Genomic DNA, 18471 nt, shown 5'->3' on the forward strand with positions numbered 1-18471 from the left:
CAATACTATGGAAAACAGTAAAGTAAAGAAACAAGAAAAACAAGATGTGAAGAGTCCGAAGGCATTACAAAAATATCATATTACAATGTAATAAGTACATAGAAGTTCTTGTACGAAAATGGTTTATTTGTTATTGAAGGCTGATAGCAGTCTAATGTTGAGTCAGAATATTATCCTAGCAACTACACTGTCACCCCTGTTCCAGAGTAGCGGATTCTATCCGCTAAAAACAAACGAAAGTGGACTCTCACATAATTCAATCACCCTGATCTGAACAGGGGCCAAAATCAATCCCTGCAAGTGTAGTTAGTGCGTCCAAATAAATTAGCCAATTAGAACACGACATGCCAGTCTCTGACCAATCAAAAGCTACCACAAGTCATCAGAATCACTACTGGAATCACTATCCAACATTATATCTAGTAGAAGGTGAGACAAGAACTCCTCTTCCAGGATCCATAAATTGTGTCGCATGTCCCTCTCCTCGAAGAAGTCCCACAAACTGATCCGCCTAACAATGTCCGTCTCCCCGTCTGCGTTCCTCCGCCTCCGGACCTTCCGGGGCTGGGGTTCTGCTATCCGCCCGTCCGGATATGCGTGAAGGTAAAAGCACTTTTCGTTAAAAGGACATTCGCCTCTTCCCTGATCGAAATACCGACATGGTTTTGAACTGAAAAGAAAGAGTCTTGTTTAGTACTGGTTCATTACCTTTGTTATTACCGTATTCGACATAATAAGCGCCCCGCTCTAATAAGCGCCCATGATATTTGCTAATATATTGGCAAGTGAACAATCCCAATTAGCATCCCTTCCGACTGATCAATGTACACAAGACTTATTTATTCGTGTATAATACGCACTCATGTGTTATATGCCCCCTTTATCATGGGCAATTAAATTCTGGAAAAATATATCTGGCGTATATTAACAGTTCAGACCGTCAGCATAAACCAAGAAATTTATCTTTCAACTCTGTTTTTTTCCACCAAAATAATATTCTAATAAGAGCCCCCTATTTCTAATTTTGAGAGCACCCTGGGCGCTTATTACGTCGAATACGGTAATCAATAGTAATGCCTTGATGGTCAAGGTATTAGGTTCAAGTATTTCACTTGTCCTGTTCATTGAAACTATAAGTCTTAAAGTAAAAGGATGGCACTCTTGAACAATAAACTTGTCAGGCTATAAAAGGAAAAAAGCAATTCTTTTTCACCATCAGAAACATAATCTATTCATTATATATATTTCATTGTATGACACACAGAACAGCATCCAACTTTGTTATAATTCTTTAGACCAGCCAGAACTGAGTGAGTGAGTGAGTGAGTGAGTGAGTGAGTGAGTGAGTGAGTGAGTGTTGTTCAAGGTCAGTGTTAGCTTTACTTCAGCAACATCATGGCAGCCCATTAAAGAATTATCATCCAAAACTGGCTTCCACAGGAGGTATTGCTTAGGTGAGATCAAGCAATAGATCTTTGGAAATATTGCTATCATGAAATTGCATCACAATGCTTTGCAGACCATTGGGACGACAGTGGTTACCATGATGTCACAGTCAAATGCCATCACTAATCCCTCTGCCATTGAATCTAGTTAGCTGTATTTTTATACTCAAGACACTGGTGGTCTATTCTCAAAACTATCTTTGCGCTAAGTTATCTTAAGTTTATGAAAAAAATTAAGACAGTGTCTGACCTGTGTAAGGAGCTTATGACAGGTAAGCCAAGGCAGCCAAAAGATGACATGTTGATGAAAATGATTGGACAGTATGGGTCTGCTGTATCGTTTGTGCCCACAAAATCAAGTGATTACCACTTGCACTTTCAAAACACGAACAACAGATCATAGGAAACACCACTTGAACATTATATTTACCAATTATGACTTTTGCCCAACAGCGAGTCGAAAACATTCTTAGTTTATTTCGTTTTAAACACTATAGCAATTGTTTAATTTTAGATGCTCAGAAGACTTACACAAATAACCTTCTATATCAAACAAAATCAGTATAGCTACAAGTATTTAATCACTTAGCATAGAGTCCAAAGGCTTTTTACTTGTCCTTGTGATTTTTCACTGGCAATCCCATATATACTCTGCGTCATTATTGAAGGGTCCCCAAATGTTATGTAGTGTTTCAAACATAAACATATACTAACAAGCTTTAAAACGTCTGGGTATGTTGACAATGTGATTAGCAATTGAAGAACACATTGTTTATACCTATATATAAAATTGTTCATTTCAAATGCAAATGAACTGCACTCTTGGAAGTTGAAAATGCGACATTTTTTTAATACAGTCAAACTCCCATTATCTCGAATGTATCGATATCTCGAACCTCTTCTCCGATCCTGTCCGCCTCACTACCTAAAATACATATAAACTTATCCGCTTATCTCAAATAAAGATAAAAAACAAAACACTGTCTTGAACATTGGACTCGGTCCCAACTTTGACTTAACAGTAGAATTTTATTCATGCCTCGTTATCTCACGTCTTGATATCTCGAAGTCATAAGATGATCCCGCTAGGTTCAAGGTTACAGGGTCCTACTGAACTTTGATCTCTTATTATCTGTGTGACCCCTCAAAAGTGACTTTAAGTATGTAAGATCGCATTGTTATGACAATCTAGGGAATTCCCTGAATAACTCATTGGGAAACCCCCAGCTTATTAAACCTCTCTCACAAAAGAGCTCACTACCTTAGCTAAGCTTTATGTCGTAAGTAAGATAACGTTGCAATAGGTTTGCGACAACTTCAAGAATAGTTGTTATGGCAGTCATATTTTATGTCGTAAGTCGCAAAGATTTACCTTTGTAGCTAAGACAGCTTCGAGAATAGACCACCCGGTTATTACTGTTTACATAATTTGGTATGATAAACAAAAAATATCACCTGAATGTCTTTTGATATCAAACATATCAACACTCATTGATTAAAGTTTGAAGCTCCTCTGCAAGCCTCAGGGGTTTCAACTTATTTCAACACATGTTGATAAATTTCGGTTGAGATTCTCTATGAGTCTGGGCCAGACAGACAAGTCGCCAGACAAGGAATGAGCAACAATTCACACCGTTGGAACCACGATGACACCCAATCAGCCAGGTCACTGAACATAATCGCCCTTCCCATTTTAGTCGACTTTTATGACAAGCATACAGGGGTACTAACTCTACTAGGGGCAAAGCGTTCAACAGGACATGGCAGCTATTACCAGATATTCGCAAGCAAGAGCATGGACGCATTCCATAAAGAGTCATAGTTCTACGACAATTTTAAAGCTCACTTATAACAACATACACTTTGCACCAAATCCGAAACGTAAAGGTCTGGCTGAAGAAAGTCCCTTAAAACTAAAAGTGAGTGAGTATGGTTTTACGCCGCTTTTAGCAATATTCCAGCAATATCACAGCGGGGGACACCAGAAATGGGCTTCACACATTGTACCCATGTCGGGATTCGAACCCGGGTCTTCGGCGTGACGAGCGAACGCTTTAACCACTAGGCTACCCGACCGCCCCCTTAAAGCTAAAAAACAATGCTAGTCTTGGTTCTCAGGCACCACCCACATCATCATAAAGTATGCCATACGTTTTGTTTTTATTTCCATTTTCAATATAATACAAAAATCCTAATACTTAAACACAATAAACAAAAAAAATTTAAACTGGAAACAAAACATGCAATGAACTTTATGATGATGTGGACAGTGCCTGAGAACCAAGACTATTATTTTTTTTAGCCTAATATATACAAGGGTTAGTGCCATACTACAGTTTACCTTAATGCACCCTTATAACCTTCAATTAGTTTCTCCTTGTCCTCTTTGGTCTCATACCAATACTGGCTGGGTGTGACAAAGTCGGACTGCACCCGGCACTCAGGACAGGCTCTGGAACACAACAAAGTTACCATATCAAACACCAATGTCTGTCTCAGCACCTTCTGTTGAATCTGGTATTGTTGAGGAAGATTTAGTATATATGTATATAAATGATCTGGCATATGCTTTTAGACACATTCACCTATCAGGGATACTCTGTGTGCAATAAATGAGAAATCATCATGATCATATATATACCTTAATTACAGGAGTAGTTTAAGACACTATGTATGAGTCATTTCCAAAATTTGTAATATTTTTTGTTATATGTTAGTATCTCATTAATTATGTTATTCTAAAAATGTGTTTTAATCTTAAATTGTATCTTATATATGTCTGTATATACATGCATATGACATTTTTACCCCAGTCAACAGATGCATTCTCAGCTCCCTGGGGAATATACACCCCAAGCTGATTGTAAGGCTCTAGGATTTGCATTTACATTATCATCTAATCCTGACAGGTACCCACTTGTTGCAGGGTGAACAGAGGCAAATGTTGAGGATTTTCGAGTGTTTAATCTAATAGTGCAAAACAATTAAGCCACACTAAGTACTTTTCAGTAGAAGAATAAAGGTAAGATGTTGAACATATAAGAAAATAAATGTGCAGCTATCATAAACACGATACAAGGTCAGTTTCCTACCTGATTATTTTATTTTCAAATTGCTTGGCACACCTCCACTTGCGTATACAGGAGAGACAGAAGCAGTGACTACAGCCTGGCAGAATTCCGAAGCGCCGCTCACTGATTGGGTTCTTCTCCACCACCACATCCATACATATACCGCATGCTTTATCTTTACTGCGAGCAATTGCAAATGACAACTCCATGTCCTTTTCATGGCGCTCTATACACTCCTGCAAAAAATGGGACATTATCTTAGTAAATCAATTTCCTAAACTTTTAAAATGTGGGTATGGTGCTAGCAAACCTATAAACATTACCGGGGCAAACATGGATTCAAACCCATGATGATGGTTTTCTGGTGTGCCCAATGGACATAGCTCCACACAGCGAACTGCTGCACCTTACACGACTGGGCCACCAGTGCCCCCCTTACATCATGATATAAGATAGCTTTGCCATAAATTGCAAAGAACAATGAAGAACAAAGCGTTGTTTATTTCACGACAAAAAATTGTTCTACCATGGCATCATTTCTGGAGATTCGAACATACGCTTGCATTGTGAGAATATCCGGGAAATTTTAAACTTAACCCCGTTTATAAAATGGATTTGTCCGACATTGCCAAGGTCAGATTGTGTTCAGGGAGTCATCATTATTTAAATACAGGTAAATATGTTTATAGCTTGTTCATTTTATTAACATCCTTAAAGAGGATTACATGATGTTGATATCTTATAGAAGAAATAAACGACTCTTGGTCTCTCAGTGTCATGGTTTATTCTCCCCGCAAGATTTTATTGTTTGCGCCCGAATGGTTAATTCTCCCTGCAGTGTTTTATTGTACACTAAACAACTCACACTCCTCGTTTATTTCTTAAATAGTATGGAGACAGAATACACTGGGTACGCAAGGCTGCTTCTGGGCTGCCCTCTACCAATCTTCAAGCAACGTAGAACAGGATTTCAGCAACCCATTCTTGCCATAAAAGGCGACTATGCCTGTTGTAAGAGGCCACCCTTCCAAGGACTCTCCGCGACCGACATTGCTTAACTTCTTCACCCGATTTGAGACCTCTGTGCTGTGCATACGACCAAGTGTCACCACATAGCAGGAATATTGCTGAGCGTGGCGTGAAACAAAATTCACTCACTGTCTTAACTATGTTTGTCGGTTTCTAACGGGATCGAGTGGTCAGGCTTGCTGACATGGTTAATGCATGTCATCGTATCCCAATTGCGTGGATGGATGCTCATGATGTTAATCACTGGATTATCTGGTCCATACAACAAACAAACAAACAAACAAACAATCTTCAAGGGGCACGACCGAGAGCCTTACCTTCCTGTGTTGTTCCTGCTGCTCAGGTTCGTCAGGGTGAAGGACAGCAAGGCCACATAGGTCACAGATATTGCCATGGAGGTACTCGCAGTTGTCGCCATACCAACACTCTCCGTGGGCAGCAAAGGGGCACAGCAGCTTCGAATTGTCTGTTGCTTCATACAAACTATCTTCTGTGGGTAGGGTCTCTTCTTCATCGGGCTTGCCTACCTTGGCTGCTTTGGCATAGGAACTTGGAACTGGAATTAGATGGGATAAGGGATCAGTTACTGAAGTAAGCTTGCTTTGTGTAACCTATGCTAGCTTTGTGAAGGCTATGCTAGCTTTGTGAAGCCCATGCGAGCTTTGTGAAGGCTATGCTTGCTTTGTGAAGCCTATGCTAGCTTTGTGAAGGCTATGCTAGCTTTGTGAAGCCTATGCGAGCTTTGTGTAGGCTATGGTTGCTTTGTGTTGTCTATGCTTTCTTTGTGTTACCTATGCTTGCTTTGTGTAACCTATGCTAATTTTGTTAAGGCTATGCTAGCCTGGTGAAGGCTATGCTTGCTTTGTGAAGGCTATGCTAGCTTTGTGTAGTCTATGCTTTATTCCTGTAACCTATGCTAGCCTGGTGAAGGCTATGCTTGCTTTGTGTAGCCTATGCTAGCCTGGTGAAGGCTATGCTTGCTTTGTGTAGCCTATGCTAGCCTGGTGAAGGCTATGCTTGCTTTGTGTAGCCTATGCTAGCCTGGTGAAGGCTATGCTTGCTTTGTGTAGCCTATGCTAGCCTTGTGAAGCCCATGCTTGTTTGGCATAGTCCATTCTTGCTTTGCGTAGCCTATGATTACTTTGTGAAGGCTATGCTTGCTTTGGGATGCCTGTGCTTGCTTTGCACAATCTCTGCTTGCTTTGCAAAGCCTATGCTTGCTTGGTGAAACCTATGCTTATTTAGTGAAGCCTATGCTTGCTTGCTGAAGCCTATGCTTGTTGAAGCCGATGTTTGTTTGGTGAAGCCTATGCTTGCTTTGTGTAGCCTATGCTTGCTTTGTGTTACCTATGCTTGCTTTGTGTAACCTATGCTTGCTTTGTGTAACCTATGCTAACTTTGTGAAGGCTATGCTTACTTTGTGAAGGCTATGCTTGCTTTGTGAAGCCAGTGCTAGCCTTGTGAAGCCTATGCTAGCCTGGTGAAGGCTATGCTTGCTTTGTGAAGGCTATGCTTGCTTTGTGAAGCCTATGCTTGCTTTGTGAAGCCTATGTGAGCTTTGTGTAGCCTATGCTAGCCTGGTGAAGGCTATGCTTGCTTTGTGTAGCCTATGCTAGCCTGGTGAAGGCTATGCTTGCTTTGTGAAGCCTATGTGAGCTTTGTGTAGCCTATGCTAGCCTGGTGAAGGCTATGCTTGCTTTCTGTAGCCTATGCTGGCCTGGTGAAGGCTATGCTTGCTTTGTGAAGGCTATGCTTGCTTTGTGAAGGCTATGCTTGCTTTGTGTAGTCTATGCTTTATTCCTGTAATCTATGCTAGCCTGGTGAAGGCTATGCTTGCTTTGTGTAGCCTATGCTAGCCTGGTGAAGGCTATGGTTGCTTTGTGAATGCTATACTAGCCTGGTGAAGGCTATGCTTGCTTTGTGTAGCCTATGCTAGCCTGGTGAAAGCTATGCTTGCTTTGTGTAGCCTACGCTAGCCTTGTGAAGCCCATGCTTGTTTGGCATAGTCCATTCTTGCTTTGCGTAGCCTATGATTACTCTGTGAAGGCTATGCTTGCTTTGGGATGCCTGTGCTTGCTTTGCACAATCTCTGCTTGCTTTGCATAGCCTATACTTGCTTGGTGAAACCTATGCTTATTTAGTGAAGCCTATGCTTGCTTAAGCCTATGCTTGTTGAAGCCTATGCTTGTTTGGTGTAGCCTATGCTTGCTTTGTGTAGCCTATGCTTGCTTGGTGTAGCCTATGCTTCCTTGGTGTAGCCTATGCTTGCTTTGTGTAGTCTATGCATGCTTTATGTAGCCTATGTTTGCTTTGTGAAGCCTATGCTTGTTTGGTGTAGCCTATGCTTGCTTTGTATAGCCTATGATTGCTTTGTGTAGCCTATGCTTGCTTGGTGTAGCCTATGCTTGCTTTGTGTAGCCTATGCATGCTTTATGTAGCCTATGTTTGCTTTGTGAAGCCTATGCTTGTTTGGTGTAGCCTATGCTTGCTTAGTGAAGCCTATGCTTGCTTTGGTTTAGCCTATGCTTGTTTGGCGTAGCCTTTTTGCTTGGTGTAGCCTATGTTTGCTTGGTGAAGCCTATGCTAGCCTGGTGTAGCCTATGCTTGCCTGGTGTAGCCTATGCTGCTTTGTGTAGCCTATGCATGCTTAGTGAAGCCCATGCTTGCTTAATGAAGCCTATGCTTGCTTAGTGAAGCCTATGCTTGCATTATGAAGCCTATGCTTGCTTGGTGTAGCCTATGCTTGCTTGGTGAAGCCTATGCTTGCTTGGTGTAGCCTATGCTTGCTTGGTGAATACTATTCATCAGTTACTTTTCCAGGGGGAGGCGAAGAGAAATTGGGTTTAACGTAGCATTCAAGATAATCACACTTATATAGTGACATGCATGCACATGTTTCTGTGGCTGCTTGTACTAGCTCAGACTTATGCCAGTTTTATAGTGCGAACCCACTGAGATACCATGCCGCTGTTTAACACAGATACCCACACACAGTATACTGACGCCGAGCCAACCAGTCCTTGTCTTTTTCCCCTTAATGCTAAGTGTCATACAGGGAAGCAACAAGTACCATCTTCTCACACCTTCTGGTATGATGCGGACTGGGACACAATCTCATTAAAATCAGATCTTAGTTTTCGCTACCGCTAAACAAATATCTAAGGACATCCCATTACGGGTCACGTCAGAAGGACCTTTCGCGAATTTTGACGAACCAATGAAATGACTGACAGGAAATCGACATTAGCCAATCAGAAGGCAGCGTTCTCGAGTTTTATGACCCTAGTTTCAAACTGCCGACTACGCTTCGAATCATATTTTGACGTATTCTCCATTAAAAAATTAAACTGATAAGAAGAACATTCTGGAATGGCTTATAGATGGCCTAGATTGTATGGATATAATCATAAAACCAGTAACTGTCGTTCGGAATACCCCGTGTTAAATATTTCATGGTTGCATGATTAGAGTGAGTGAGGGAGTGAGTATGGTTTTACGCAGCAATATTCCAGCAATATCACGGCGGGGGACACAAGAAATGGGCTTCACACATTGTACCCATGTCAGGAATCGAACCCGGGTCTTCGGCGTGACGAGCGAACGCTTTAACCACTAGGCTACCCGACCGCCCCTGCGTGATTAGAAAACACATTCCGAACTGTCACGATCATGATCTGGTAAGCAACGCTCTGATTGGTTGGATGAAAGGTCGTTCTGACGTGACCATTAATGGGATGTCCTCAGATCTTTGTTTTGCGACAGCGAGAGCTGAGATCTGATTTTAATGAGATTGACTGGGACAGAACCACTGCCCTTCCACTCTCCAGTCAAACACTCTTTCCACTAGACCAAGAGGCAGTCTGCTAACTCTAGCAGTATCTGTCAACAGCCCAAGATTAATCCCTATGGGGGGAGGAATCTCACCTGCACCCTCGTAGGGCTGCCCTGGGACAAATTCTTTAGCTTTGACCCACTCCTCTGCTGGTTTACCCAGGGAGGATAAGGTCACCTGAGGTTGAGAACTGGGTGCCACGCCCTTCTTCAGAGACACCATGTTACTCTTGAAGTCAGCATTACAAGAGCTGCTGACTGGCGGTGGCTTGTGGGAGTTGCTTACAGCTGACTTGGGATTAACGTCGTTGGATGAGATCTTGTTGGAAGGTTGGGGTTTCGAGGCATTTTTTTGTGGTTTTACATGGTCGTATCTGCAGAACATCACACCGAGAACACACAGGTTATTTCTACTACAAACAGCAAACCAGGATTACTATTGCAAGAGGTGCACTGTATAATTGGTATAAGACGATTTGAAATAATAATGAATAAGCATCACAATCACTGCCATATTGCGTTTTCACAATATTGGTTTTTCAAATATTTTCATCTTGTTGGCAAAGTTCAGATGAGTGAAAAGTCAAATTGAAATTATGAAATTCAGAAATAAGCAATTGACTACAGTGATCGAAACGCAAAACCCTTTGCAACCAGACTCCTTCATAGAATGTGTCTATTCTGCATGTGTTGTGACCATAGCAACATCCCACAAAATGGGAGACAATGAAGTTGTCAAAAGTTTGGGTTACTGGGTATTTTTATTTAGGTTCATAACAAATTACAGATGGAGTGAGTGAGTGAGTGAGTGAGTATGGTTTTACGCCGCTTTTAGCAATATTCCAGCAATATCACGGCGGGGAACACCAGAAATGGGCTTCACACATTGTACCCATGTATTACAGATGGAAGAACGCAGGAAATATATTGTGATACATGAATCATTATTGCAATAACAAAAGTCAGGCAAATACCCATCACTAACTATCAGACTACTATTGCAATAGGTGTACCTATATAATATTGCAATACTATCGAAATAGAAAAAAAACTGACCTCAACAGGCTGCCCTAGAAGGAATCAGTTGATGTTTGAGCTAACTTCACGTTTTATTTAGTCATGGTAAAATTGAGATAAACATAATGTAGAGCTAGGTTACCTGTAGATTTAGCCATTCAAACTTTTACATTTGCATCCTCATGCCAGCATGTTCAATTTCAAATTATATTTAGTGCAGTTAAACATGTTAAATCTTCAGTTACCCTAGCTCTACATTAAACACAGAGTCGGTGTATTTCCTAAATATTGGTTAACAGATCTCAGGGGTTAAGGTGCATACATATCCAGGGATACATCCTGGCAATAAAAGTTACCTGCACTAACAATGGTTTACCTGCCCTGGTGCAGCTTAGATATAGCAAAATCGATCCCTGCCAACATGAAATAAAAATGGAACTTTCTGCTTTAGCTCTTCATCTTATATTTAGAGACGATACAACATCCTTGATAATGCAATGTGTCGTATCCCCATTCTGTGATAATATAAATACCCTGGTTCCATTCTGTACCCACCTATATGAGTATCTGAAAATAGCCGTCCAATCAAAGTACACCAATGAGCAAGAAAAGTTACCAAAAAGAGAGATGAAGATCTGAAAAGATGCTATGGAAGCAAATTGGACCAGGGTATTAACCATACCAAAATGAAGATATGAAACATAAAGAATACTCAACGAGCTCCCCTGTAATACCAATTTTATGAAACGAGTGAATAGTTCTGGTATCTGACGAGCAAGAATTATTCACTCATTTCATAAAATTTGTATTACACAGGAGCATGTTTAGTATTTTCTTTAGAACTTACCGTTTATAACTCGTTTGTTTTTTTAGATTTCACTGTTGTGTGTGAATAGGCAGACATCTATGCGATCCATACGCAATTTCTTAAATAAGCCGAGGTATGTTGGGAGTTTTCAGCATTTGTTAGTGAAGCTTGTTCCCACAGTACATAAGCATGTATTTGGTATTGCACAATAATACAGCTGAATGTTTATTAAACGTGTGATAGAATCACGGGCAAGTAATAAACTGGTTTATCGAATATGATAACCATTTCTCACAGTAGTTTGTCATAAGGTTTGCCGCTGACCTGCATTTGTCTCCATAGGTGCAGTTTCCTTTGAGATAGAAGCGGCATACCATGGAGGCTTGGGCGGACCGGTCATGGGAGTAGCGGCAACTGTCGCCCTCGCGACACACACCATGGAGATAGTACCTGTGTGGTCAGAAACAGACATTTAAATCACTGCCAATCATCTAGGTGAGGTGAAATGGGGTTTAACGTCGCACTCAAGATTATTGCACAATGCATTGCATCTGTTGCGATGTGCATGCACGGATGTGTGACTGCTTTTACTTGTCTGCACTTATGTCGGTTTTATAGTGCTTGCCCACTGAGATACCATACTGCAATTTTAACATGAATACTCTACACAGTATTCTGACTATGAGCCAACCAGTCCTTGTTTTACCCCCTTATGTCGAGCAGCAAGCAGGGTAAAGCAAGTACCATCTTTAAATGTCTTTTGGTATGACGCAGGTGGGTCGAACCAGACCTTCCATTCTCTAGTCAGACACCTTATCAACAAGACCATGCAGGCAGTCTTCAAATCATCTCCAATATAAGCTTCAACATAAAGGATTAAATACTGGTCAACTCTAGCAAAATCTGTCAAGATAGTAGTGCTGAAAAACACAATCAAATCAACTCAATCTCATATTTCTACCAGTTTTTCATGATTCTGTTTTGTGTCCATTTCTTCAATTTGAACTGCTTGGTTTTTTTTTACAATTTAAAGAAAGAAAGATGTCAGTAGAGATTGTATTGTTTCAAAAAAGAATCATTTTCTGTAGTGCGTGAAATGTAGCACTTTAATCATCATACCATCAATGACTGTCTCTGTTTGAAACTGATATTTTCAAGATCAGCAGACATGGCCCACACTAGGAAAAACAAGAAAACCTCACAAATCTTTTGTTTCTTTGTTGTTTAACGCTGCACTCAGCAATATTCCAGCTATATGACGACCGTTTGTCAGTCTGGGACATAGCCACTAGTCGGCAGCCCAAGACTAGAAGAATTATGTTCAATCTAGTACAAACAGTAAGCTCAGCTAACAGTAGTCCATATATATAATAAAACTAAAATCTACTAAAACGGATGTTAAGAGCCATGTTAGGCGAAGTAGACTGGTTTTTTTTGTTTTTGCACAGACTGGTCTGTAAAGAACTAAGTTGGGACCAGACAATCCAGTGATTGACATCATGAGCATCGATCTAAACAATTGGGATACAAAGACCTGCATCAACCAAGTGAGCAAGCCTTATCATCCGATCCCATTAGCATGGGTTGCTGAAGAATTCTAACCCAGACCTTCAGGGGACCCTCACAAATGTGGATGACACTAAGTGTACAGGGCTATGTTGTAGAGGTGAGGTGAAATGGGGTTTAACGTCGCATCCAAGATTATTGCACTTATTTAGCGACATGCATGTGTGTGTTTGTGTGGCTGCTTGTACTAGTCCGGACTGATGCCGATTTAAAGTGCTAGCACACTGAGACACCATGCCACAGTTTAACATGAATACCCCTGTCAGACACAGTATACTGACTCCGAGCTGACCAGTCCTTGTTTTAGCCCCTTAACGCCGAGCGCCAGACAGGGTAACAACAAGTACCATCTTTTAACGTCTTTTGGTATGACGCGGTCGCCGCTCTCCGAGCGGACGCTCTACCACTAGACCACGGAGGCAGTCTTATGTTGTAGAGCCATAGTCACATGTTTATGAGCCTCTGGTCTGATTTTCTACTTCAAGATTTTCTCATTTCAAAGCAAGATCTAAACAGGTTTTTTATCATGTTTATCATGTTTATATGTTCCTAGTGTGAAATTGATCCTGTGTCTACATTGTTTGGGTAATCAGTGTTAGAAATTGGCACTAGTCCTATAGTCCTTGCCCGATCTTATTGAAATCAGATCGTAGTTCTTGCTACCGCTAAACAAAGATCTGAGGACATCCCATTACGGGTCATGTCAGAACGACCTTTCATCTGACCAATCAGAGCATTGCTTATCAGATCATGAAAGTGACAGTTGGCATGTGATTTTTGATCGTGCAACCTCAAACAAAAACCACACAGGGTATTCCGAACGACAGTTATGGGCTTTAAGTCTATAATCAAACAATCTAGATCATATATTAGTTTTTCCAGAATGTTATTTTGCTCAGTTTTTACTTTTTTAAAAGAGTATATGTCAAAATATGTTTCGAAGAGTGGTTGCAAGTTTGATACTCGTGCCGTAAAGCTCGATTAAGCTGCCTTCTGATTGGCTATTGTCGACTTCTTGTTAGTCATTCCATTGGATGGTCAAAGTTTGCAAAAGGTTGGTCTGACATGACCTGTAATGGGATGTCCTAAGATCTTTGTTTAGCGGTAGCAAGAACTAAGATCTGATTTTAATTAGATTTGTCCTTGCCAAACTGCCCAATAGTTAAGGTATCCTAAGGACTAGCAGAAGTTATTCCCTATTTAGGGGTTTTGCTTTATGTTATCATAATAAGGACTAGTGGGCTGAAACTGTTAGTTTCTATCGTTGGTAATCAGCCATTGCTAGACCAACATAGATAACAAACATGGCTTTGCAGACAAGTAAAGCATTGTTGGAATAGTATTGGATCAAGCAATTGAGATGCCAGCTATATGATGTCGGTCTGTAAATAATCAAGTCTGGACCAGACAATCCAATGATTGACATCATGAGCATAATGCTGCAGACTTGGGTTGAATATCGGCTTCTTTACAGGTCTGACAAAATCCCTGAATGGGCTCCAAACTGTGGATTATCATAAAACCTCAAGTTATATACTATCTGTAATAACAGCCAGGATAACATCCCACAAATAATGTATAAAAAATATATATGCTTCATGCAAAGTGAAAAATGATTATCAAAAAACGATGTATGAAAACATATGAACTAAACATTCTACCATTTATACATGTTATAAGGACAAAGAGAGAAACATTTATAAACACAGTGCACGATCTGCATAAAGAATTTGTATTTTTTACTGACCCTTGTATCAAAAGACAAATATGTTGCATAAATAAATATTCATAATGCAATCTCTTTATCATGTGTCTGATCAGTGAGTATGTGTGGTTTTACAGGGGACACCAGAAATGGGCTTCACACATTGTTCCATTGTGGGGAATCGAACCCGGGCCTTCTGTGCGTCTGATGAATGTTTCTTCAGTAAACTAAATACACCTTATTACAATGATTCTTCTCCTCAAGCAAGTGATTCCAGGATATTGTTATACTTATCAATCTCCTCTCACCTTGTCACACTTATATGTAAGAGGCATTTGTCTTGGGACAATTAGCAATCCCAGCAAATTTGTATTTGTTTGTCTGCGAAATGAGCTAACCGATTATCGGTAATGATATTGAGTATCTCAATTACACACTTAGATAATGTCCCAATTTCATACAAGGCAATTGTTATAACAGTCTAGATTAGAACTGGAAATGGTTTCCACGTTGTTGGAATAGTCACCCTTTAATATAATCCATATTCACTATCATGACCTAATGTATAAAGAGAAAATGAAAACATCCACACAATCAACATCTAAAACAAACCATAACAACACGAACAATAGCTTGTTTGCAAAGATAGCATAACACAGAGCATAACACAGACATTGTAAATACTCAGATGATGGCTTGTTTTTTTAGAGAAAGTTGTCTTTTATAAGTGAATGAGACCCTTTACAGTTGTTCATGTGATTAGAGAGAAAATTACGAACGTTTCTAAAGTGTCCAAAAACCCATAACACAGGATATGTGTAAGTAGATTCTATATCTAAACACATCACAAAAAAATAACATTTGTATACATATATATATTGTATGAAAGATGTCTTGGTACTAGAACTGCGCAGAATTTGGTGACATACTGGCAATCATATAGCTTAGAGTACTCATTGAATATGACTCGTCTTAGCTTTACAACACGTATCCTGGGTAATCAGCTGACTGGCCTGTTTTCCTAGACTACGCACTGTTCACAAGTTCACTGCAAATTAATGTTAATAAGTATTAATGTGTCGCTTCAAAATAATATGGCCATGGTGCAATTCCCCTGATACAAGCAACATGTCAATAGTGTTGCAGCATTTCACTGCACCCTTATTATGAAAACATGGAATTATTTTTGGACCCGATCCAATGCCGACAGTTCATGCAGAGGGCACGAGGTTCAATAATGATATCTGAATGAAAGATCGCCCTTTCTCTGACATAATATAATTATAAACGCTCTATATGTGAACATGGCATTGGCATGTTACTGCCCTCCCTTCAAAAGTATCACCTGCAAAAGATGTCTTTGCTCCAGACGGGTGTTTCAGGTTGGCTATCACAACCTTCCGCCATGTTGTAATGTTTTCAACCCGATTAACCATACATGCACCTGCTATGTATCGTTCATGTCTAGCTTGTCTGTATAACTGAACTTGCGATTACACAATTTAGGTAATTGCGCACAAAGAAGTAAATAATATAAAACATAACAACACAATATGGGTGCATTTTATTTATTCTTATGTTTATGCTGATTCTTTAGACAAAAAAAGCACCTTATCATATTCGTACGAAACTGAGATAGCATGGGATACTAGTTCTGGAAAACTAGTAAACTCTGATTGCATCAGTTAGATGCTTAGACGAACCATTCTTCAGACAAGACTCTTGTCGTTCGTCGCTTCATATATATGGTAAACTGTTTGATATCAGTGAGCCGGTAGAATTTTTGCAAAAAATATTCTTTCCATGAGTATACCGATATCAGTGTTTCTGATATACAACGGATGCTAGATAAAGTTGTGATGGATATACCATAGATTGTATACTATATCTATTTTCACACATGACTATACTCACTGCAAGATTCGTTCTATTTTGTTCATCATTTTTTATGTCTTTGGATTTACAAATGTTAGGTATAGGCTTTATAAGATCGATGGTTTTGTCTAATCCTTTGTTTGACAATAGTGATTGGATATGTTAGAACACCACTTTCAAGAAATGGGCTTCACACATTGTACCCATATGGGGATCGAACCCGTCCTTCGGCGTGACGACAGTTTCTAAAAAGTCATCTGTGGATGGTTAATTTTATGTAAAAATAAATCCGTTCAATGAAGACTGAGGTAAGGAATAAATTAGCAACCACATGAGCCCTACCATGTTTGAAATGTAAATTAGTGTCGAAGAAACACATAAATTTATTGATTTTCAAATATTCTATGGCTAACATACCCATCCGCAATTGTATATTATGCGATATGTTTTATATATTTTATAAGGGTTTTAAATCAAATTATATTTTTAAAAGTAGAGCCATGTAGAAGTATTCTTTGAGTGATGTCTAAGCGCCAGTACAGTTAAATTGTATATAAAATATCGCTAACTGAAGATATGTTCAGTTGAAAATCAAACATAATAAAATCAACTGCGAGGTATAATTTCTTTTGCTGCTCAGTTTATGTTCAAACAGAATACTGACAAAATCCACAGTGTGGGTAGAGTTATAATCACCTCTGCTTGCATGCTGGAAAACACATTCTCCAAATGTTTTATTCGTGACAATTAAGAAATGACACTAAGAAATGATTTGTCAGCATCGAATTACAGAAAATATCTATAGGCAATAATTGCTAAATCCAATAATCTCCAATTAATTAGCCCTTTTTAGGCGGACTTTCTTTTTAATTACTTTGGTGACGGATCGCACGATCTTTCTTTTTTCACCCCGTCTCTTTTTTCAATAATTATAGGAACAAACTGAGACCTTTTTATCACCCAACAGATAAACATCTTTTCAGGAAACATTTTTTACAAATTGCAATTTTATATTTATTTCGACCACGGATCTAATACGGTTATTAATAGAAGTGGCCCTAGAATTTATACGTTTTCACGTTGTAAGGCACATGTATGTGACAAGAATGAATGGGATAATGTAACACATGCAATAATATGTGATACATATATTTTAGTCAGCACTCCTTTGGGAATATATTTATGCTATATGTAAGCAAAATTATCGTTATACAATGATGCATCATTGTTTACTTTATTAAACATTAGAAACGTATTTTTTGCCAATGCGATATCGCTTTCTCGTCTCGTCTAATGGCTTTCTCGTCTTGTGTTATCCCTTTATCGCGATCGTAATTGAGGGCGAGAAAGCGATGTCCCCTCTCGACCACCATAATTTAAAGACACTTCCTATATTATACAAGACATGGATCTCTTTTGTTTTTATTTATAACTTGTATATATGTTGGTCGTATTTTATTCCTTAGTATATAATGGTTTTGTTGTGTATCGTAATCCTTGTGACTGAACGTTATATGTTTTATTGAAATATAACTTTGACACGCGATTTCTTTTCTGTCCTCATGGCGAGTGTATTTTTTTCATCGTCTTATAAGCAAACGTGTGCCAATGGCTTACATTAAATTTTGTTTTAAATCCAAGTATAAATGCCAAGATAGTGCACTTTATATTCAACGTGTGAGAATTCCTGGTCAGAATAGCTACCCATGCATTACTGTAGGCGGGTTAGAGTCAAAATGGCCACAAACACGTTGGTGAAAATTACCTCAGACCCCAAGTCAAAATGTCCTCAGTAAATTGTCAAAATGGACACATTTTTGAAAAATAAATTAAATATTAAAAAAATTTGTTTATGAATTATACCTATATTTATTTCATAATTAAGATCTTTAACAGTGGTGTATCTGGATGGTGTTTCAGGCTATATCTTTTTCTATGAATAGTTCCATAGATCTGATATATACTAGTATATGTGTATGTGTTTACTAAATGTTATGAGTTATAAATTATAGCCCCAAACCAGTTACAAAACTTACTCTAAATCAATTGAAACTTTTCTTTTTTTTAACTTTAAATTTTTCATTTTTGTATGACCGTTTTGAGTTTGTATCCATTTTTAATGAT

At 39.2% G+C, this 18471-nt stretch overlaps 1 protein-coding gene across 1 annotated transcript; it reads right to left on the reverse strand.

Annotated features, from left to right (window-relative positions):
• Positions 1-108: 108 nt before the first annotated feature.
• Positions 109-15929, reverse strand: LOC124135665 (probable E3 ubiquitin-protein ligase makorin-1). The gene is made up of 7 exons (XM_046501110.2): positions 15818-15929; positions 11526-11651; positions 9470-9750; positions 5863-6101; positions 4538-4752; positions 3787-3897; positions 109-670 (listed from the first exon to the last, which is right to left on the reverse strand). Exons 1-7 carry the CDS (start codon positions 15877-15879, stop codon positions 370-372), a joined length of 1335 nt encoding a protein of 444 aa, XP_046357066.2. The 5' UTR covers positions 15880-15929; the 3' UTR covers positions 109-369.
• Positions 15930-18471: the final 2542 nt, after the last annotated feature.

The sequence above is a fragment of the Haliotis rufescens genome, unplaced genomic scaffold (assembly GCF_023055435.1).
Source record: "Haliotis rufescens isolate VD_foot unplaced genomic scaffold, xgHalRufe1.0.p SCAF_16, whole genome shotgun sequence".
NCBI lineage: Eukaryota > Metazoa > Mollusca > Gastropoda > Lepetellida > Haliotidae > Haliotis > Haliotis rufescens.

Coding starts and splice junctions, on each gene's coding strand:
- LOC124135665 (XM_046501110.2), bottom strand. CDS start 15,879: ATGGCGGAAGGTTGTGATAGCCAACCTGAAACACCCGTCTGGAGCAAA. Junction 11,652..15,817: donor AGCAAAGACATCTTTTGCAG/GTGATACTTTTG, acceptor CTGACCACACAG/GTACTATCTCCATGGTGTGT. Junction 3,898..4,537: donor TTTGAAAATAAAATAATCAG/GTAGGAAACTGA, acceptor GTTGTGTTCCAG/AGCCTGTCCTGAGTGCCGGG.